Raw genomic sequence first — 24,474 nt, forward strand, 5'->3', positions numbered from 1 at the left:
TCTCATCGGTCAAATGATCGCTGTGTTACTTTCATAAGGGGAAAAGTGCTACATCAATAGCTTTCCAGGAAAATATTCAAAGTATTCAAAGTATTGTTTTTACAACTTTGAACTTGCCCAACCTAATGGAGACTGCTGGATCTAACTGTACTCAACGTTAACTGAGCGTTTACTGAATCAGTGTTTCTCCTAAAATTATAACAACAAGAACCTCTGCCAGGCCAAAAAATTACATATTTTTACATACGTAATATGTTTGAGTAGCAAGTGGGAAAGAGTGAGCGCCAGGAAAGTGACGGTGGATGCGAGCGGAGCAGAGGAAAAGGTTAGCAATAAGTTGTCAGTCTGGCAGTAAATGTACAGTACAGACTACAGTGTAACAGCTAATAAATGCTAAAATGTCACGGATGTTGTTTCCTCGAGTGCTGGAAAAGTGAAGGGGGTCAGCTCCAAAGTTAGCAACAATGGGTTAGCCTAACCTGAAGACAGAGAAATACAGAACGGAGAAATGTGTGGCTGCTGAGTTCACTGTGCACTCTGTCCCATTACATCAAACATGCATACATTTGCATAAAGCAAGCATATCTTGTCTACTCCCATGTTGATAAGAGTATTAACACTTGAAAAATGTCCGTTTACGGTAAATTTTGAACAGATAAAAAACGTGCGATTAATTTGTGATTAATCGCGATTAACTACACAAAGTCAGGTGATTAATCGCAATTAAATTTTTTAATCGCTTGACAGCCCTATTAATAATGCATGTGGTGTGTATTTTAATATTAGCCTATAGCTGGTTGAGGTGGAGCAAGTAACAATTTTATATGCTTTCAGGTAGCTTAATGTATTGTATAGCAATACATTGCATTTTATATGCTTATTATAGGTTTAAAAATCATAATCTATCATATAATTAGTAACTTTAATGGTCAAATAAATGTAGTCACCAAAGAAGTGAAATACTAGTAGAATAGAGATATAAAAATATTTGAGTGAAGTACATGGATCATACTTGCCTACGGTGTTTGAACTTTCCAAGTCACTTTCCAGCACTGAAGAGTTTAAAAATGAGAAAGTAATAAGGAAAAGGAAGGAAGAAAGTCCATGTGAAAGTAGGAAACAAAGGGCCAAATGAGTAGGATTAGGGCCTAAATCTGATATAGCCTACTGTCCGTGTGGGACCGAGGCAGTGGTTGTGGTGTTAACATGATGCTGTAAGTGTGATAGCCCTGTAATAGCATGTCATTAAACTGTTATGGTTACACAGCTCAGTGGAACAGAACAGTGGGTGTATAACCTTGAACAAGGCAAGGCTCTTCAAGCTTCAGCCCAGCAACAATCTATAGGGCAGAGGGGAATGTGCAAAAGTGTGTGCGCGTGTGTGTGTGCCTCATCACGGCAGCCCGTCTGATTTGTGTATTCAACATTACAGTTAAAATAAGCACAGAGTCCTTGTGCCACTTTTCAAGCATTTGATCAAAATCCAATATATCTAAGTTAAGCAGGGCTATGGCCCGCTACCCAAAGAAAATACACTGACAAACTGCGTTTCAGCTTGAAGACTTTACCCAGAAGTTAAAAAATGAGAGAGAGGAAAAGAGATGTTGGCGATTGTTAAAAAAAAGAGAAAAGGAATTTCTGATTTGCCTCTGCACAGTTGTTTTTGTGGGTTATATTTTCTTGCTGTAGCTGAATGTTTACTGTCATGACTCAAACCGCTTTTATTATTTTACCTCAAATGACCACTGAAAACATGAAGACATGCACAAATGGTTGACTGAGCCTAGTACGTATAACAAAAGTCTAGCATCCTGATTTGAAGAGTGTTTATATAGCATGACCTTGTAGGCCCCGTTCTCATCTCAGTCCAAATGTGGTTACACCTCTCTCCTCGGTGCCAGCATCTGTCTCTTTTCTGACTGTTTCTCCCTTCGCCACAGCTGGGTTTGTTTGTTAAAAAAAACATCTAAATTAAAAATCTCTGTCCTGACCGATGTTATTACAATCTTTAACATGCCAGTAAACATTGATGAAGGCGAGCAGTAATGTGACCTGCATGTGGATTTATGCAGCCCTGTGAAGGCTGGCTAGCTGCTGGGTGGGTCGGTGGGATGGTGCGGGGAGACTGGGCTGTTGTCAGCCTCAACACTGGCCCTCTGATCTCTGTCTTTCTCTGCCCTCTCTCTCCTCTGCTAACAAGCCCTTTCATTTCCTTTCTGGAAAATCTGTTCTTCATAATATCACACACACACAGAGCTGGAGTGGGAAAGTGGGAAGACGCCAGGGAGAGGCAGAGGGAGTAAAATTCAGGAAAATTTCCAGACAAAAAGACTTGATTCCTACCATATTTCCATTCCATGTGGATGTGGCTTGGTTCCAGTGATGAGGACTGGCTGTGTGTGTTGGTCAAAGATATAATTGAAGGTTCACTCACTGCTTGCTGATGAAGCGATGCTAAACAGTACAGACAAAGATGGGATTATAGATACAGAAGCTGCAGGATATGGATGAGCTTTGTGCCGCACCACCAGAACCATGAAACATTCACCAAAGAAGAATCCATCCCTGAGACATCATGATCTCAAATTAAAAAAAATTCACTCGCTCATGTTTGACATGTTGAAACTGAAAATACCATCCATTACCATCACAGTACTGTGTTTTTTTTATCCCAGGGCAGCTAAAGGGTTAAAGCCAACACTGAGCTCAACTGCTGTTGTGCAAGTGAATACATTTTAATTGCAGTATGTCCACATACCTAAATATCAAAATGTTGTTTATGAGTGCCTTCCACACAACAAAAGTTCTCCAAATTAAACGACCAACGTTGTTTGGCTATGCACTCCAGAATGACACATAGGAGCATTTTCTAATCTGGCACCCCTATTGGCAGTGAATGGCAGGACAACATCATTCGTCTGTGAAAAATAATGATGTGACAGTGCTATAGTTAAGATCTGGTTAGGTTTAGGCACAAAAACCACTTGGTTAGGTTTAGGGAAAAATAATGGTTTTGGATAAAATATTTGTTTAAGGTTTGAGAAACATGGTGTGGGTAAAAGTTACTACTACCTTAAAGTTAGGTGAACGTTGTCATGGCTCTAATAATAACCAAGGGGTTAAGTAAGTGATTAAGCAAGAAACCTTATATATATAGCACCTTTTGAGAGCAGAGATGTCACAAAATACTTTACAGAAGAAATAAAGCATAAATATACATAGAGACATAAAAGTCAATAAAAACAGAATTAAATAGAAAAATTACATAAAGCCAAGTTTAAACACATGGGTCTTGAGCTGCTTTTTAAATGTGTCCACAGAGTCCACATATCTGAAGTCCAAAGGGAGAGAGTTTGTTACAAAGTTTAGCAACCTCAAAAGCACAGTCTCCTGTAGTTTTAAGCCTAGATTGAGGAACAACCAATAGACTCTGAGCTGAGGACCTTAGAGACCGAGAGAAGGATTTCTGTTTTGTCTGCATTTAGCTGTAAGAAATTATCTGCCATCAAGTTTTTTATACCATTTAGGCAGTTATTTAAAACTGACAATTTAGCTATGCTTTGAGGTCTAAATGAGACATATAATGGAATATCATCTGTATAGCAGTGATAGGAGATACCTTTAAAGTGCCTTATTATCTGTCCAAGGGGAAGCATATACAAGGCAAACAGAATAGGACCAAGGACTGAACCATGGGGCACACCACAATACAAAGTTTCAGATGAGGAGGCAAAGTTACCAACAGAAACTGCAAAACTCCTATCAGAGAGGTAGGAGGAGAACCACTGCAGGGCTGACCCAGAGATACCCATCCACTGTCCAAGTCTCTCAACCAAGATATGGTGGTCCACATTATCAAAAGTTGGGCTGAGATCCAACAGCATCACCACCAAACATTCTGCTGCGTCACTATGCATCCAAATATCAATCGAGACTCTGAGAAGAGCTGTTTATGTTGAGTGCAACCGGCGGAAGCCAGACTGAAACTTATCAAAGATATTATGCTCATCTATTGCAGTTGTGAGCTGCTTAGCAGCCACTTTTTCTAAAATTTTGGCTACAAAAGGCAACTTGGAGATGGGCCTGTAATTTTGGGGTAGAGAAGGCTCAAGCTTTGATTTTCTTCAGAACTGGTTGAGTAACAGCTTGTTTGAATTGATCAGGGACACGGCCAGATAACAGAGAGTTGTTGATTTTGGACAGCACAGCAGGCAGCAGGGCAAGAGGAAGTTTTCATACAGTTAAGTACAGTTAAGTTATTAAGATCTTGGAGTATTATTGGAGAAAAGATCTCTGGGATTGTGGGCCAAGAGGAGCATGAGATTTCGGAGGGGGGAATGTTTCATCTGATGTCATTTATCTTGCCTACAAAGAAAGAAAGAAATGTGTTACATTTCTCACTTGAAAAAATCAGAGCAGCAGGTGATGCAGGAGTAACAATATTACTAATAGTGTCAAAACTTTAGGATTGCGCCAATTTTTAGACACAAAATAAGAGAAGTAGTTAGCTCTGGCATCCTTTCCCACATTATTGAAAGACATTAAAAGGTTAGGAGACAATCGTAGTTAAGTTTTTTTAAAAACTGTCTGGACTCGTGGTTGGAAACGTGACACTCACGGTTGGAAACGGGAAATGAACAACAGTCTCCTGTGGGTCCACTGTCCACTGTTGGGTTATAGCCTCCCACCACCCCTCCTCCACCAAATGAGAAAATTGTCAATATTTATATCTGAACCGCAGCTCTGGGTCATAATTACTATGGCCACTAGATGGCAGCTGTCTTCAAATGTAACTATATATCACTTTTGGGCAACTGACATTAGAACCTATTGTGTCATTTTTTTCTTGGGAGGACAGTCTCCTTCCACAGCAACACATTAGACTGTTCCAAAAAAGTAATTTATGTATTTTTTGGCTAAAGTTTGGTAGGAGTGAGAATGCAAACTTTGGCCTCTGGTGACAACATCACATGCGTTGTTGACCCAACTTTCCACCCACACCTTCCCATCAACAAGGTTTATAGTGGTAAAACAAAATCACACCTCTTCCGCCCTCACTTCTAAAAGAGGACATTTACACAACCACAAGATGTCACTTACCATGAAAACACAATGATAGGTTATTTTGAAACAGTTATTGATTTTTTGGCTACTTGGCGGTGGCAAAACAAGTTGTAAACAGCATTGACATATGATCACCTTATAAAGTTGTTACATAATAATTCTCTGTTGGTTCTTTACTACAATGACCCCTTTTCCATTATGCATAATCATTTGATGCATTGTTAATATATATATGTATGCGTATATAATGTGTGTGTGTGTGTATATATAATATTCAGCTTTAAGCATTTGAACAAATTACTAATGCTGTAATTATTTTTCTGGTGAGGACAATCTCTTGTTTGAACAAATTGTTGGTCTGCATGTCTGACTTTGGAAGAAAACACACAGTAAGAATGTATCGGCTGAAAGAAGAAGGCCAGATTAACGATAAGATGAATGACAAGCTTTGTGATGGCAGGAGGCAGCAGTAACTCAGTGCAGAGACCAGCATTCAGTTTGACCCTCACTGATCTCTGCTGTCTATAGCACTCGGAGCCAAAGAAAGCTGATTCACTTTCAAAAAACACATCACTTGTCAAAAGGAGCTGTCAGACACTAAGGTAGGAAGGCACTTCAATTATAAGATACAAAAGTAAGCCCCTTATCCTGGATGTGACGTTTCTGTTGATCTGGCATTTTCCTCTGAAAAGAACAGAGAGAGAGACTAGAGAAAAGAAAACAGAGAGGGGAAAAAGAGGTAGAGAAGGAGGGGGTAAAGGGGGGTGAGGAAATGAGTTAAAATACCATGCAAGATTTTTTTTGCGTGTTTAAACTCATGTTTTGACCTATTACTGCAGCATGTGTTGCTATATAATTCAAAAAGCCAGCCAAATTAATGTAGGTTCATTTCCTACCTTGTACTCCTGAAGACCTGAAATGCACTTAAGATAGGTAATCCATTATAATGAATAAACAGTACTTGCGTTTAATGTTTGTCAAAGTTACATCACCATCACACGGTGATGCGAGATTCAGTGTTGCTGCAGGAAAGCAATGCATTTATAAACTACAGTAACGTTTTGGAAAGCCTTTCAAGACATTCCCTGCTATCATAACTATGACCAAAAGATGTTGTTGAGTGTAGGTTGTGAATGATTCAAGCTATTTTCAAGTCTGCAAGTCGATTTTTGTCGGACTGAAATAAATGGAAACCAATGGCTCCCCTTAAGTCAGGAAATCAATGTAAAAGCATTACATGTTTTGGACATAGATCATCAGTAATGTGTGTGTGATTTGCAGCAATTTGGATAAAACATGCAGATCCACTGGTATATATTAGTTGTTTAAGCATTAGAAGTGTTTAAAAGGAGAATGGCAAACCATGCAATTTGACAGAATAATCTAGAAATTCATTATATTTTTTTATGTGTTCTTTCCTCCTCACTTCTTACTATGCATCGTATCCATTGTATCTCTTTCCACACACTTGTTTTGATCTCTGCTCCCTTCTCCTGTCCTTTCCTCTCTTCTCTTCTCTTCTCCCCTCTCCTCTCCTCTCCTCTCCTCTCCTCTCCTCTCCTCTCCTCTCCTCTCCTCTCCTCTCCTCTCCCTTGAGTTCTGTGTTGAGAGCACAACAGTAGAATTTGTTTTGCTGCCTCTCATCAGATTAGTGTTGATTTTTCTGCCGCCAAGCTGCAGTTCAGCAGAGTGGATGAACTTCTTTAACTGTTTATCAGAGGCGCATTTACACTGCACTGCTCAGCAGCCCCGCGGTTTGTTACTTGCCATTTACTATGAAATAAAAATCGATGGATGCTGAAATGTGATTTTATGGCCCGCCGTTATTGAGACCAATGATGATTTCCTGCTTAACAAGATACAGAATGTCAGTCCCACTGTTGTGCTGTTTTAACAGTGGAAAGGGGTCTTCTAAAGTACTTGTGTAGCAACAGTAATTTTCAACATTTTTTGGGATAATTCTGTTTGACATTTGTATTCAAGAAAATCCTCGAGAGTGCTAAGGTTTTTGGGTCTCATGATAGTTGCCTGGATCATTAGGCAGCAGGCCAAAGTCCAGTATCAAATCATCTGTTGTTGCAGCTTGAATCAAACATTTTGTGGTGACTGTGCTGCGCTCATAACTCCCCTCACACTCTGTCATTTACCAAACTACACGAGATTCTGGGCTGCCCACAATAAAAACAGTAGTTAACCGAAAGCCTCTTCACTCGAGTAGAGTTGTGCGCCAGACAATGATGACACAGTGTCCTGTCAGAGCAGTAATGACTGAGATTTACACTCTATTATTAGAGCTGGGCCCCTGTGAGCTGCCCTCGGAGACCCCATCCTCTCTCATCCAGATCCAGCAAGAGAGAGGACAGAGACAGAGCACAGATCACAGCTTATGGACTGAATCACCGACCACAGGATAACATGCTGATAAGAGGTAAAATTAAAGCGTTTGCACAAGTGTGTGTATGTGTGTGTCCCCGTCCCTCCTTTACTTTTAAAAAGCACAAAGTAAAACGCCAGATTACAACATGCGATTTTAATCATTTCCGCAAGAGACCGAATGTGAGCGTGTACAAATAGCCGCAGACAAGATGACCCAGTCTGCATGTTGACCCCATAAATTGCTGCAAACCATCCATAAAAACACACCTAGCAGCTGAGTAGTAGAACAAGAGGAAGAGAGTAAAGATGAGTGAGGAAACAGGATTTAGTCAGCACAATGTTCCAGCACTGTCATTTATATTGCTCCTTCTCATTACCCATCTGTGTCTGTGCTCAACATGAAAATACTTGCCAGGTTAGCATCTGATCACCACTAAACCTAAAACAATACTGGCAGGCAATAAGAGGCTTGATTAAGTCTGGAGCTTGAGGTCCTTGCTCAGTCTTTTCTGTTTTTTGCTAAAAATAATAGTGTTCTCTTTTTTTCCTCTGTATACCCCCCACAACGTTGTACACAGCAGGCCTCCTATTCAGACCGCTGTGGTTGTTGTTGTTGAACTTGTGTGTCCTGGTAGTTACACATGCTACCACAGAGATGAATAGCATCAGGGTTACCAGGACCGGGTTATACAGCTGTTGGGCCGCTTGGTCTGTCCAATTTAAAGCACAGAATCTGCTTGCCTTCTTACTAGAATTTGTAATTTCTGTTGGTTTTTATTTGATCTTCATGGGATTGTCTTTTCCAGTAGATAGAGCGTAGATAAAAAATCTCAGTCACATGTTTTGCCATCTCCAGACCCTCACTAATGAGGTCATATGCCACCTGAAACACAGACAAACAACACAAAACACAAGCAAATTTCTACCTCTGTTCCCCCCTCTTTGGTGACAATAAGCAGCACATTACACGTACAGACTGGCAAATAGACACATAGGCAGGCGGATACGCTGAGCAAGAGAATTCCCCATCTTTCATGCATAAAAGTGCATGTTGCACACACACACACACATTCGTGCGCTCACCCTCAAACAGTTGTAAGCTGCGGGGAGGGTGGGCTGCTGCCAAAGGAGGAGCAAACGGGAGGCAAAGGGATGGACAAAGAGGAAGGCAGAGGGAAGAGCAGGGTGAGAGGAGGAGAGGAAAAGGGTCCACTATCTCAGCAGGCGGTTCAGAGGTGCCCGGCAATGTCACCATGTCATCGCCATGGGAACACAGAGCCTGCAGACTCTTTTGGACTAATAGGCAGTTGTCAAGGCAATGATAAGATAAATGCTGTGTTTGATGGAAACATAGAGCGATGGGCCTGATAGGCACCAAGAAGCCCAAACAATCAGCGGAGAGCTGCCGAGAGGGGAGAACCGGAGGGAGTGGTGTGCAAGGCAGGGGGTAGAGGGCGAGAGGGAGACAGAGGGGGGGGAGAAAGGGTGAGGGAAGAAACAGAGGATGGACTCCCGCAGGACAAGCAACGTCAAACCTCTTTCTCTCCCTCTGTCTCTGCCAGGGTCTCTCTTTGTCTGTGGGGCCTGTTTGCTTTTTTCTCTTGATTTCTACCTCGTTCCCCATCTTGCTATGTGACCTGCACACCAACACTTGACTGTAGAAACAATCTAAAACCTGCTATGTGTGTGATATGTTCATAGACACACACACACACACACACACACACACACACACACACACACGTGTAGAGGGGAGGGGTATGTGCTTATCTAATGTTGAGGATTGAATTCAGTTAGCCCCAGTGGGATTGGGTTAGGAGATGTCAGAAAGATAGATGGGCATCATGCTGCGACACCCCAGCCCCCCTACACCCCTCAAATTGTTTTGCATGTGTGTGTGTGTTTATCATACGTGTGTGTGCTCACATAACCCATCCGCCTACATGTGAATCCGAAACATTTTATCGTCAGATTTGTTTTAAACACTGCACTTATACAGATAGGTGTATTATGATTGTTTTGTCACTATATGCTGTAAAGAATTTCATATCTTTTTGCATGTAGAATGTGGAATTACATTACAAAGTAGTATCTGAGGCCAGTTTCATATACATATATGAAATGCAAGATTCTTACTTGTCACAGCCATTGCAACATAGTTAGATTGCATGTAACAATACCGAAGACGGTGACTTCCTCTCCTGGGCCAGCCTTGATGATTGATGCATCCTGGGACTCTTGTTGCTGTTGAGCGCCGTCTCACCGATCTTTGTCCTGGAGGAGAGTCTGTCCGTCCGCCCTGAGGATCTCTGCTCCTGATGAAAACTAAAGGCACTTTAATCTGTAATCTAATGTGTGATCAAATCTAGAAGAGAACAGAGGAAGAAACATAACAATGCAGTTTACTGTAGCTCTCAGTGTAAACGTGTGTGTATGTAAGAGTCGAAGCCGTACCTCCAGCCTTTGGCCTCTGATTGGGTTTTCCTGTCAGTGTTGTGGTCATGTATTGATTTGCCGACAGTTGTACAACAACACAGTCTGACTTCTCTTTCTCGGTTTTCTTTCTGCTTGTGTTTCGTATGCTTGCATACATACACACACACACACACACACACGGCAGAGTCATCTGATCCCGATCAAACCACTCATTTTAACTCCGAATAAGATCACAGTCCAAGTTCAAATGCTCTGGATCTTATATGCTTTACAGTGTAGACACCGATTCCTTGTCTGTCTTCTGTCACACAAATGCACGCGCACACCCAAATAGACACACACTACCTATATGGGTGTGTACAGTCTGTATGATCTTTTCTCCAGAGAGTCTGATGGAGTCTGATGCCCTGCAGTAATGACTAGCCATACCTGGCCATTGCTGCCTTCTCTTGGCCTCAGGCAACTGCTTAGCAATTCCACTCTGAATACAATGGGCTGCAGGCTTGCACACACACACACACACACACGCACACACACACATACACACACACACACACACACACACACACAGAAACCCATACACATCCAACAGACCTCTTTCAAAGCTCCTGTCCAGTAATGAATTTCCAGACCTTGGTAAGCTCCTTCTGATTCACTTCAAACAGGTACTAACAAAAAAAGACAGACTACTCCTTCATCTTGCTCTACCTCCACCGTCTGCGTCTGTATTGCCTCATGAAACCCAGACAAAGTGCATTTATGGCTCAAGACCACCAAAACCAACAGCGCGTACCTAAATGTATCTTTCATATCAATTTTAGAGACATGAATGTGAAACATGAACCCTGTTCCTTGATGATTTAGTGTCTGCATATTCTGCCTCTTTAGTCCCTCTCTCCCCGTCCCACACTGTGGGATGGATTTAATTTTACTTATTTGTTGTGTGACACTGGCTAATCGTACAAAGGAGCGAGTTGCGGGAAGAACAGGATCCACATATGAAGACATGCCAATCACAGGCTTGGAGAAGGCAGAGAAGAGAGAGGATGAGAGAGGTGCTACGGTAGCCTCTCCAACCAGCGTTTGAAAAGAGAATACATTTCTGTCACACTCACTTCTCGTCTGCCGGATCAGCCTGTTTGAGCCAGGGATAGAAGACACAAACACAGACACTTGGATACACAGACTAGGCATCTCATGAAGACAGTAGGCCCATACTCCTGCTGTGAAATGACACATTAGGGTTTGGGTGATTTCTTACCGCACAGGACTGCACTGGTATGGAGAGTTGAATATTGGTAACAAGGGTGTGTATGTGCCTTTTTCCGTGTATGTGAGGGCAGGGTGATGTAGAGTAGTGTAAATATAAAACCCCGACTTCCTGCTGTCTCCTCCATTATGGCAGCCACAGAAACTTAATCTGCCTGAGCACTACAGCTGCCTGCCAGCCTACCTCACTACTGTCTCACTCTGCTCCCCGTCGCTTCTTTCCTGCTGTCCTCCAGCAGTTTCCTTTCTCTTTCACCATATCCCTTCACTTACACTCCCCTCATTCCTCACTAGTTTTTCTGTCATATCACACACTCTATGTTCCCTTCACAAAGTGTACACCTAATCTAGACTGCTATAATTTCCTGTTGGACTCTCTTACGCTCCTTATTGGGGAAAAATGACAGGGTGGCAGATTGAGAGAAAGGGGAGGAGATAGGGGGACATGAGTGAAGGACAGGACAGAGAGGGTAAGACATCAGTGCTATGGGGTGCAGTGGGTGTCGGCCATATTTATTTTCAATTGTAGGTGTGGTGGCCCTGTATGCGGTTATCTAAGTTCCTCCTTTTTTTTTTTTTTTTTTACCTTGACCTTGCGCGTGGAGGGTATTTTCCAGTCAGCAGAACGCTTTATCTCTGAGAGCAACAATCAATAAGGATAATTAATGATGCCCGCCGCAATGATAGCCTCAGCAGTCATTACCAGGCATTAATCCATGCAGTCAGAGGAGGGTCAAGGCCGGCCGCATCGCTCACCTAGGGGCGGGGCGCAAATTAAAATAATCTACACACTGGCCGCTCTGTCAGGCCTTTTCTGATGCATTCACCTCTGTCGGACCATAATTAAAGATGGCCCATTGCTAGGTGGTGGGGCTTCAGGGTGACAATCCACTGCGATGTCTCTTTAATATACAACACTTAGCCCGGAGGATGACACTAACAGCAATCTGCAGGGACTCATCTCACCTGCAAGCGTGGGAGGGTGGGTGTTTCTTTTTTTTTTTTTTCCTTCTTCTTCTTCTTCTAGACATGCTGGAACATAAATCAAACGCACAACATGCAATTTTCTAATAACGCGGCGCCATCAGAAATGTGATTTAGCAGTAAATATAATTTGGTCTGGGTGTGAGACATATCAAGTAGATGTATTATCTTTGCAGTAACGCTGTGCTTAGAGAATGAAATATCACAAAGGCGTGTTTTAACAGGTGATCTTGGGATAACTCTGAAAACTGAAGACTCTTATAATGTCTTAATATAAGATATAACATTAGATGCTGTGATAAATGATGTTAAACAGACAATGCAAGAGATTTAACAGTTTGCCCAGAATGTTAAACAATAAGTTTAAGGAAAAATACAAATCATATGTAAAATGCAGCAGATAATGATTAGTGCTTATCACTCTCATCTAATCTTTTTTCATTTTTCAAGCAGAGAAACACAGGCACAGCAAAATGGCATCATCCACTCTTCTTCTTTATCTGCTTCTGATTGGCTGTAGCACCGCATCAGTGGGGAGGGAGGCTCTAAGTGCCCACCTTGTTGTCAAGGACGTTTACATTTACAGTTTAAAGTTTGGAGGAGAAATTCAGCTTGATTCCATAATTCATGGGTGACATTTTCATTGTACTTAAACTTCAGGGTAAAAATTGGAAATGTGAGATTTAATTTCCTGTAATGTTTAAATTACTTTTTTGCTTGGCCGGCGTCCAAAACGTGGGGAAGCGCCGATGGGCAGAGAAGAGATGTTTAAGCAGAGGTTGCTCTCACTGCCAGCGGAGAAGTGGAGAGAATCTATAATAATGAAAAATGCATTTATCCTCAGCTGCCATTCCTCCTTTTCTACTCTGTGAAAAACATTGCAGTGAAAATGCGTGTGCGTTAGTGAGACAGAGTAAGGAACAGACGGGTGACAAATTAAAGGAAAAACCTAGGCTACATAAAGAATCTTAGTAAGGTGTTGGGCCACAATGTGCTGCCAGAACAGCTTCAATGAACCTTTGCATTGATTCTACACGTCTCTGAACTCTACTGGAGGGATGAACAACATTCTTCCAAAAGATATTCTCTCATTTGCTGTTTTGATGATGGTGGTGGAGAGCGCTGTCTAATACGTCAGTCCAAAATCTAACATAGATGTTCAATTGGGTTGAGATCCAGTGACTGTAAAGGCCATAGCATATGATTCACATCAATTTCAAACTCATCAAACCATTCAGTGACCCTTTGTGCCCTATGGAAGGGGGCATTGTCTTCCTGGAAGGGACCACTTCCATCAGGATAGAAATGTTTCATCATAGGATAAAGGTGATCACTCAGAACAACTTTGAATTGATTTGCAGTGACCCTTCCCTCTAAGGGGACATTGGACCCAAACCATGCCAGCAAAATGCCCCCCAAAGCATAACAGAGCCACGGGATCCCCTCACTGTCGGGGTCAAACATTCAGGCCTGTGCTGTTCTCTTGGTGTACGCCACACATGCACTCGCCCACTCGTCGAAAATATGGTGAAGGATGATTCATCTGACCATATCACTTTTTTCCACATCTCTGTACACCAGTGTCTATGGTTTTTGCACCACTGAACTCTCAAATATGCATTCATCTTTCTAATGAGGGGTTTATGCACTGCAACCCTATTATAATATCTCTCTCTATGTAATTGTCGACTGACTGTTCTTGCTGACAGTCTGATCACATCCTGCATTGACGTCTCAGTCACCTGAGGAAGAGTTGCTCTTCTGTTTTTCCTTACATATCATACTAATGCACAAGCATCACAGTCATCAAATGTATCGACCATAATTTCTGACCCTATTTACTGACGTCTTTCCCATAGATCTAAATGCAGATGTAACTTTAGTAACTGTTCCTATTGAAACACCAGCCAATTGAGCAGTCTTTGTGACTGAAGCTCCTGCCATCCGTGCCCCAACAATGAACCCTCTTTCAAAGTCACTTAGATCTTTTCCACTTGCTATCTTGATACAAAATCAGAATCAACTGGTCCTGCTCAGCATTGTTATACATGCCACAGAGCATGATTGGATGTTAGTTGCTTGATTGTACCATGCAGTGCACGTGTGTGGAAGCATCTGCATTCGTTAGGTTTCTCCACAGATTTATTCAGGTTTTTCCTTTAATTTGTCACCATCTGTATGTGTCACATTCAACATGCACACGCAAAGTGAAAAATAACTACATCAAAATCGAAAAACCTCAAATGTGTCGAGTTGGAGCTGTACTTATCCTAAATGATGAGGAAAGTCAAACCGCTCAAGAAGGGCGCTTGATGATGATTGACAAGCATTGGTTATATCTCACTCCCACGCATGATTACGCTGTCTTCATCTATCCTCCAGTAGCTCTCTCACCTTCAGTTCTGTTTGGTTAAAGTGAAGAGGCGTGCAGGCACAGCGTAAGACGTTTATGTGATTTCTATCAAGTCATTCTTGACTTCTCTTTTTCCGCCTTTAAATTTTCATCTGTTAAACTTATTACTGGTCAGGAAATAGAAGGGCCTAGAGGGTAAGGTGTGAACTCCCATAGCAGTGAATCAAACATGCACTCATACTGTACATGCACATACACACATGCTCTAGTAATGAGAATATGAAACATATCTGTGGAAGTGGGGTGAATTTAAGAGAAATCCTGAAATATTCCCTTTCAGTAAATGATGTCCTTACAGTATACTGAGTCTCCTCTGTAAGTATTTCTCCTGATTAGTTTCAGTGAAACCAGTTGCAGAGATAAATGTTTTATATGCCTATGTGGAGTAAACTCTGCCAGCAGACTTCAGGAATATGGCAGTCATGTTGAACATTTCCCAGCAGGCACTCTGGTCACCGTGACATTTATTTTTTAGCTTACTTTCACATCACTAGTGATTTAGACCAGCAAATTAAACACAAGAAGAGGCATAAATCTCTTCCTTGCTGGCCAATATACGCCTTTTCCAACAGTTTTTATAGTCTTCATTTCTCCCAGTATTGTAACTGTATACGCTCCCTAAATCCCCTCCCTAGATCCATAAACACACATCAGTTTTAATGTGAATTCTACACACCATACACAACAAAATGTAGTTTGTTTCTCAGTTGATTGTGCAGGTGAAAAAAGTCCCCCCACCCCCCCCAAATAAGGTAATGGAGAATTACAGAGATTAGTGATATGCATATAAAGGGCTGTCAATCATTTAAAATTAATTCAGTAAAGCGTCGGATGATGTGATTGTTAGATTGCTGATCTTCAGACACGAGCCGTCATTAGGCAACGGAGATGTTTTGAGAATGGCTTCTTTATGCTTGTGTCCCATTCCTTTTCTGGTCTTACTTGGAAATTGATTGGCAATGATTAAGAAAATAATTGGTGCAATGTTCATCCGGTAAGAAATCATCTTCCTGTGCTGAATGTCTTGGTCTTGAGGGGAAATAATCTGAGTACATTCGTAACATTTTTTTACCGCTAATATATTGCAAGGTCATAGGTTTGAAATAGTTTTCAATGGGTTTGATTTAGCAGTTAGACTGAGAGAGCTGAGTTTGAGATAATCATTTGTCTGCAGTTGTATATGTGTGTGTGTGTATTATCCTGCATGTACCTAGACGTGTGCTTGTTTGCGCCCCTGTGTGCACCCTGGTCTTGTCATCAGGTTAGCCAGTACGATTCCTGATATCGCTGAAACCTGCCAGCCGGTTAATTAGAGCAGGCATCCAGCCGCCCTGGCTTCATTTGACTATCAGCCACCAAGCCACTTACTCCATAATTTCCTGCCTGAATTGGAGGGCTTTACTATCGCTCACCCAGGCAGATTGGAAGTTTCCCTTTATCTCCTACATAAAGCCAGCATGCTACAACCAAAGTAAGCAGGCCCGGCAGCAGAATGCATATACTGTACATTATGATTACAAGCTGGGGGTGTAAAGTTGAGACACAGGCGAGCTTCAAACCCACAGCAAACAAAAGATAGGATTGTTTTGCTGTCTGTATGTGTCGTGGAGAAAAGAGAGCTTTTTAAGTCTCAAGTTTGCTTTTTCAAGGCAAAACTCTGCATGTCGGTGTGTTTATTTCATATTGGTGATTACAAATTGTGTGTGTGTGTGTGTGTGTGTGTGTGTGTCCTTGTCTGACTGTGTGTACAGTTCGTACACGCCGTCGTCCACTGTGTCACACTGCCTTTTAACTTTTTATGGTTTTCTCTTCATTAATTGAAAACATGACGGGGTGCTCTCGGGGCCTGATGGATGGAGCAGGAGAATTGAGAAAGCCATTAGCTTTACTGGAATCACAGCCTGTCAAGCAGTCAATACACACTGCTTTATGTGTCTGCAAGCAAAGATGGAACAATTATCCCTTTTATTAGGCAGCCACGGCACGCACAGACACACGCACGTGTGCACGCGCACAGTAGCAGGCAAGAGGAGGGCAGCAATAACGATCAGCTAAAATCAGTCATTCATTACTGTCAAGTACACCTGACTCTCAGCTTATTAAAAACAGGCATAATAGGAGGAGGAAGATCGAAAAACTTAATTAGTAAACAATTGTGATTAGTAACCTGGAATTTGACTTTTAGAACAGTGTTATCTTATGTTAAATTAAATTATAACAGACACAGTTTGCATTTAATTTGTGTGTTTCTATATATACAGACTAACTGTTGTGAAATCTGTGTCTATAAAACACTCCACATGAATTTCTCTTTGCTACAAGCTCAATAAGAATCCAGATTAGTCTCAATCAATTAGCTGTTTTCAATTTTTATTGTGTTTTTAATGAGTGTTAATGCATGATAAGCACATGCAAATGCACTGTGATCGGGGGAAGCTATGAATACCACGAACAGCTACCCAGAGTGTCCCTCGCCTCCCAGCCCCTTGTGGAGGTCATGCCCCTCTCCGAGCAGCACTGAGCAGCAGGAGGTCACGAGTTCACGACCCAGGGGTTGGTTTAGTAATAGCAGGACACTGCGGGCTGTCTGTGAGGGGATGGCTGGGGCGGCGATCAATACAACAGGTATAGAAGCAGCGGTGAAAGAAGCCAAGAGAAGAGGTCTCTGAGGAGATCAGCGTTACCAGAACCTACACACCACGGAGAACATGTTCACTTGTACAAAGAAACACACAACAACTTCGGTGGAATCTCTCATATATGAACCCAGTGGTTGTAGTGTAACCATCAAGATCGTTGATGTTAACATTACAGATAAGAAGCCAAGCTCAATGAGAATCAGCTTATTTTGTAATTTGAAGATTTTGAAGAACTTGGACATCCTGTTGTAAAAGGCCTCATGTTTGTGTGAGTTTTCAAGGGAGCGACTGAGAAGAAAGACAAAAACAAAAAAAAAAAATCAGAAAAAGAAAGAGAGAGATAGAAGGAGAGTAAAAATAAAGGAGTGTGTGTTTTTTTTTCTTCTTCCTCTCTGCCATTGCTATATAAGCAGTGGAGCACTTTACATAAGATTTATTACATCCAAGCAGAAATATTATCTTCTGCGAGTGCCATTCATCACCCGGGCTGTGAGACGCTGTGAATGATACCACCAAATTATGTAGATCAGCCATGTCTGAGGGGACGATTCAATTTGGTAACCTTGGTAACCCCAGGTACTCCGAACACCCCGGGTCCCCAACACTTAGCCATTTTGGCACATCACTTAGCAAGTTAAAATAGAAACAAAAAATGCATCAGACACTTAAAGCAGGTTGTTCAGACATTAACACTGTCTGTGTGTACAATGCAAACAAACAAAGACATATTCAACACATGATGAATGGATGTGAGAAGAATACGCAGGTAGGACAGAGGTTAACAGGAAAAGGATTCAGTAGGCAGATGAACATCTGTTATTGACCTTTGGCCACAGGTCAGCTTCAGATGGTCATTTATGGTTTTCTGTGATTTGGTCAAGGACACTTGTTTGATAGTTGTTGACCAACACAAACAATTTGAATTCAGTGACTTCCCCAGGTATAGCTGGAGGGCACTGAGCCTTGAAATGTGATTTGTCAACCATTGCACCAACCCATTACAAGATTTTGCTGGTGATTGTATATTTTTGCAGGCAAATCACATGAAAACTCCAGAACCAACAATGAATTGATCCCTCTGTGCCATAGACCTCCATTACTGCTCAAAATGCACAAAGTGTGTATTAATCTAAAGCTGAAAATAGTCCCCTACAAATGCACTATTTACTCCTGTTTGAGTAATGTTTGCTTAAAATTTAAAAAAAAAAATGTGTCCAGTTGTATTAGGAAATTTTTGAGCCTCTAATACAAAAAACAACAACAATATAACCATCTGTTTTTAAAAATGTATATCTTCAGTAAGGACAAATTGGCTTGGGCCTGAATGTAAATTTAATGTTCTTTATACTGTAGATACTTCATGGTTCCTCATATGGTTAATCTTTGAAAAGTCAATAGAGTCCTTGCAGAAATTCTATCCTTTATGTAATTATTAATTCCTGGATTTTTTAAATTTATTTGCAAAAACCTGAGTATAGACCATTTCTGAAACAGTCACATTGTATTTGCATTATAGTTAACTTTTAACTTTCCTGTAGTCAGCTGTGGTCCTCCGGGGTTTTAAAAAGTCATATAGAGATATTTCTCTGCACATCCTTGATCAAAAACTGCCCACACAGTGAAACAACGGCAACCTCCAAGTCACAACCCCCTCTGGATACAAAACAGTTGATATACATATATTTAATTGTTTTGACCCAGATATTATAGGGCAGTTTCCTCTGCTGTTGTTCAAAGCGCCCATAAATGTTTTGTATAAAAATACTACATCTCTCTCTGAGCCCAGGTAGGTGTATCGTAATTACCAATCATCTCCGAGCGCTTCCAGAAACAGGCGTCTTTTCCCCCACTCACCGCCGTTTACTCCAGCGCTGAGCTGACTCAATTATGATGCAAAAGGGTGTTTTTGAAAAGCCTGGCTCATTTCTAATTAAGCCACACACTCATACCTATTTGTAGCTCATGTCCTGACATAATGCAAATGCTATGTAAATTAACTGCACTGATCTCCCGCTAGCTCCGCACTCAGAGCTCCTCGGAGACTAGCAGGGCATTTAGTCATACTTTATACTAGTTTGGTTTCTCATTGGCTGAAACACAGGCAGAGGCAGATATACTGATGGTTCAGCGAGGAAACAGACAGCACAGTCGCCTGCAAATAATTCTTTTAATTGTTTTCCATCTCCTCCCTTTCTCTCTGCTTGTCAACATATTGATCACTAACGATTTAAAATAGCTTGAGTCATCCCTTCTGTCTCTTCTTCCTGTGGTCTCTAGATGCCTTTACAGGCTACAACCTGCAACACCTCCAGCCTGTAGAGGAACCAGAGAGCTGTCTAGCCCCCCTCCCCACCCCCCCACCCCTTTACCGCGGCCCCCAGCTGAGCCTGTTTAGACAGCCCATTAACACGCTCACTCTGCCGTCACTAAACAACCATACAACGGCTGGTTAGGCAGCTGACTGACCGTATCTGAACGCCGTGAAGAGGTTATGGCCCTAAACGGGGCTCTGCTTTTGGCAGTGACATCAGGCTCTAACACTTAATATACTTCCTGGAAGGATTACAGACTCATTTCTCAGGCTTGGTTCAAGCTGCCTGGATGTCTTATTGAATAGTATTTACTATTATGGTGTGCTGCCTTGAAATTTCAGGCAAAAAATATGCAATATTTCAAAAGAATAAAAAGTCAAAGTGGACTTTTTCCTTATTTTAGATAGAGGCTTTTGCATATTGTACATATTGTAAATTTCTCTGAGACAAATTCATGATTAGACTATATAAATCCACAAAGAAGTGTATAAAAAGTATATAAAGCCACTATAGAAATAAACAGTCAATGGCACTTTGATGTCATGCTGTTATTCTCTGTATGATAACAGACATTTAAATTAAAGAGCATCATGAGGTTCAATCTTGACCTTCGAAATAGGTTATATCACAGATGGAGTTTTCCCAGTTGTCATCTGACTGTAATTTAATTGGTGAGGAGGATCATGTGATAGGATCGAAATGCTCCAGAACAGCTACTAAATTTACCTTGCGGTGTGATTGTTTTCTCAACTAAAGAGAGTCATGTTTCACACACTACTGGTAACAATAATGTGAATTCTATAGACTACAATGTGGGAAATCATATGTTAGTGTAATTACTGAGGAATTGGACACATATCAAGTATAAAAAATCACCCGACAATGTTCACCGACATATATTCATAGCGAGACAAAGACAATTTGTTAATGTATGCGTTGTGTTCAGTGAGCTAAAGGCATAAATGTTTTTCAACCAAACATTATGAAAAGAACATGATCAAATTTCCCAAAAGAAGTTGATGCCATTACTTCTTCTCAGGCAAACAATTTCTTTTTCATATGAATCACTCCTGATTGTAGTTATTCTGGTTGCAAGCCACACACACTATTACACTGTGCCAGACCTTAGGCAAACATCATTCAAGTATTTTAGGATATTTTAAATATTTGAACAGCCAAAGCCTGTATTTCCAAAACAGAAAAAAGAAATAGAAATGCAATAATAGAAATCATTACAGTTAATCTGTCCAGGTCTAGACTTTGCTCTCTTGACTCATCTGTGCCACCAGTCATTTCTTTGTATCTTTGTCTCTTTTTTTGTTCTCTTTCTCCATATCTCTGTGTCTATGCTCAGCCCATTAATTGTGCCCGAACAGTGCCACATGCCTCAATGAAAATAAATTGCTTTTAATTTGGGCTTCCCTTTTTGCCACGGCCGGCATCACTTAATTTCATTAGCTCTGAACCTGTAGAGCGCTTTTTCAAAAGCGTCATCTCATGGACGCACTTGAAAATGAAAAGAAGCCCCTCTTTTTTTTTTTTCTCCCCTCGCTCCCTCTCTCCTCTCTCTGCGCTCCTCAATTAACAGAATCGTTTCCTTTCAACTAAAATGAATGTTATTGAAACCAATTAGCATGGACTGGAAAATCTCTCGTTAATGAGGGGAGTGTGGGTGAGTAAACAGGAATGAAAAGATGAAATTAGAGAAGAGGCTCTTCTTGTTGGCCTGGAATAATGACATGCTTAGTCGCCTAATTGTCTGGTGAAAAGCACCGCTGCGATAGTAACAGATTGCGGTGTTCATTAGGCAGCAATGGGCCACCTGCTGCTGGGGCGGCGAGCCCGCAGTCCCCGTACACGTGTTTATCCCAGGGGGCACTTTTTTTTGGACACAACGCTCACTATGAAAAGCAAATGAGCTTGCCAATATGCTGCAATGTTGTGTCCTTATTGCCAAGGCACAGAAGCATGATATGTCAAATCAAATGAAATGAATGAAACCCAATAGTGTGAAGCTGGAGGGTTTCCTCTCTTTTTTTTTTTTTTTTTGATGATGTTGAGCGAGAAATGACCTATAAAAATACACGGGTTAGCAAAACTATGTAATTTCATTATAGATCCTAAAGATAAGTGTTCTATTCATCATTTCTGTTATCATAGCTCATCACAGGGCTCTTTATTGCTGCTTTTGAGGCCCAGTTTGTACAGAGTGTGAGGGTTGAGAGAGGGATAATGGGCCTCTAATTGCAGTGTGGATCATGTTGGGAGGGGGTGGCATTCTCCCAGCATTTATCCCCCTCCATGAAATATTTAATGGCTCGCCGGGAGAAACAAACTCTACACACATTCTCTAATTCATAACCTGGAGATAGTCTTAGACATGAGAACACAATGCATCCATATCTCGATCCCTCCTCTTTGTCTCTCTCAAGCTCTCTCGCCCCCATTATTCCTGACTACACAGACAGAGGATGAAAAAAAAAAAGAGAGAGATTTAAAAGTAGCCGCTCCTAAGTGTAATGTTAATTAATTCATAATTAATTCTCACATTAGGACTAAAACGGGGAGCACATATTCTTAAGCGCAGTGGGTTGCGCTGTTGCTTTGAGGCAAAATGGAGAGTGTGGATTTTAAAGAGCTATGACCCCTCGATGTAACAAAAAAATAACAAAAGTCATCAGCTGCAGCCTTTTTTCAACCATTGCTCTCTCTCAAAGCAGCGTGAACGTACATATACGCTTGTCTTTTGTGTGTGAGCGATTCCACTGACTGTGTATAAAATGTGTACATATATTTGTGTACGTGTGTGCACATCAACATTGTTTAAGCGTCATTCATGTAGTCTGGCACTCCCTTACAGATTTCCACCAGAATGCTAATAAGACCCATTGTTGCATGTTGCACCGTCTACAGCTGTTGGCCATAATTATCTTGCAGATAACTTAAAGGGTGTCAATTAAAACGCTGCTCTTTTTCACTGCCCTCATATATCGCCTGTGCCCCCCCCCCTCGCCTGCAACCCGCTGCCTCTCAGGGAGTTATAGCAAAGGTTCAGGGTGAGGATAGAGGTGAGAGAGGGGAGGGTGAGGGGGGTGAATCATTTTAGGATGTTTCTGTAAAGCTGAATTGTTGTGAGTAATTTGCATTAGATATAAAGATTCAATCAGAATCCAGTCTGGCCATAAACAGTGCACTGATTTATATTATGCGGTCTCTCTGCTCACAGGTTGAACACATACGCTTTAACATTCATTCAATTTCTAATAAAAAGGGGTGAGACTGTCCCTGGGGACCCGGCTCTTTGGGGCAGGGTTTGGGTCTTCCTCTTGAAGAGGCTAAGCGTACCCTAGATGATCGCCCCACCCCGTTTACACCACATGCACCCGCCCTAACCCCTCCCCGCTCCCCTCAGGGACAGAACAACCTTTGAACGCCGGAATTTGGCTTCACAACCTCTCCTCTGCACAACACAGCAGTGGTTTCACTAAAATATTTGTCTTTGTTTATGGTTGTTTACACTAATTGGAGATGCACATTAATAACCCAAATGCAACCTGGGACGGTGTTTTTTTATTCCTATCTTTAGCATCATTGTCTGATTCAAACACCTGAGGTACCAGGAGACTGGATCAGACTATATAGTTCATTATGACCTAATTTGATTAAAGATAGAGCTGATTAAGCAACATTGGTTTGATGCTCAGCTATAAGATACAACAGGAGAGATATAATCAGAGTTAGTAATAGATACATTTGTGATGTATTTGTGGGGTTCAACAGCTGCAACCAGACTGGCCACTACAGTATGGTTATAGGCTTTTTAATGGAAACACAGATTACATTTTGAGTTATATTGTGTATTTTAAGGGTCTCTTGGGGGAGTTGGAGACAGGAAACAACACCTCTATTTTCCTTTCTGTCTCCCTGGAGATTCCCTCTGCTTAATTGATTTACTTTGTGCACAGTGACACGCCCATTCACACGTCCATCTGATCGCCAAGTGTCAGTGGCACGTGCTGGGATCCTTTCCCACACACACAAACACAGATGTGTCATCAGCCGCGACATGACAGCTTAGGCAGCGCTAATAAGAGGCTAGGGGAGGCTAAGCCTCGCCAAAATGATCATGGAAATATTATGCTGAAGCTTTTCATGAAATACTTGGCTTGCTGATTGTTATTCGGATGCAGTAGCTAACAGGTTATTTTGGTGAGAGAGAGTGAGCAAGCAAGAGAGACAGCTGAGAGACCAAGTGGGAGAGACAGAAGCCTCTAGTTACTGATTATAATGACAAACGTAAGTAGCATTCCAACCGTTTTCTGAATTTGTTTTGCCTATCTGTGTATTTTGGTGCCAAGCGCAGCACGCACGGTGCACAGGTAGGAGGAGTGGAGTAAACAGGTGGGGGGGGGGGGTTATTCAGGTGAAGCAACGCAAAGCGAGTTGTTGGTGTTGCTGTGCTGAGAATAGATGTCTCAGAATGAAGTCTGTTTCTGAAGCAATGTCACTGATTTTATAAACGAGCAAATTAAATTCTTTCAGCAAATGCACAGGAATAACGGAATAATGCTTAAAATATAAAGGAAGTATATTTGATCAAACACTTCCCAGCTAATAGATACATTTAAATTGGCATAGAAAATATAAAGTTAAATGTGATTAAAGGTGCAGTGTATAGTATTTAGTGGCATCTAGCAGAATGGACTCGGCAGAAATGGAATATAATATTTGAAAGTATATTTTAGAATTGTTGTGTGTTCGTTACCTTAGAATGAGCCCTTTATATCTACATAGGGAGCGGGTCCTCTTCCACGGAGACCACCATGTTGCACCGCCATGTTGTCTACAGTAGCCCAGAACGGACAAACCAAACACTGGCCCTAGAGAGGGCCTTTCCCGCCATCGCTGACTTCTTAGCCTCTCCAAGCATGATGTCCTTGTGTCGCCTATGCATGACAGAATCTGCACTGGGACATGTCAG

At 41.6% G+C, this 24,474-nt stretch overlaps 1 protein-coding gene across 2 annotated transcripts in view; it reads left to right on the forward strand.

The window, feature by feature from the left end:
• The window catches only part of rsrc1 (arginine/serine-rich coiled-coil 1), a 226,355-nt gene that overhangs the window by 24,912 nt on the left and 176,969 nt on the right, over positions 1–24,474 (forward strand). The window contains exon 2 of one of the 2 annotated variants that reach the window (XM_044354291.1): positions 7,357–7,492. The exons of the other annotated variant lie outside the window; for it this stretch is intronic. Coding sequence (XP_044210226.1) covers positions 7,480–7,492 — 13 coding nt within the window. The 5' untranslated portion in view covers positions 7,357–7,479. The remainder of the gene's footprint in view (positions 1–7,356; positions 7,493–24,474) is intronic. 2 annotated transcript variants of the gene reach the window in all.

This window comes from Thunnus albacares, chromosome 6 (genome assembly GCF_914725855.1).
Source record: "Thunnus albacares chromosome 6, fThuAlb1.1, whole genome shotgun sequence".
Classification (NCBI taxonomy): Eukaryota; Metazoa; Chordata; class Actinopteri; order Scombriformes; family Scombridae; genus Thunnus; species Thunnus albacares.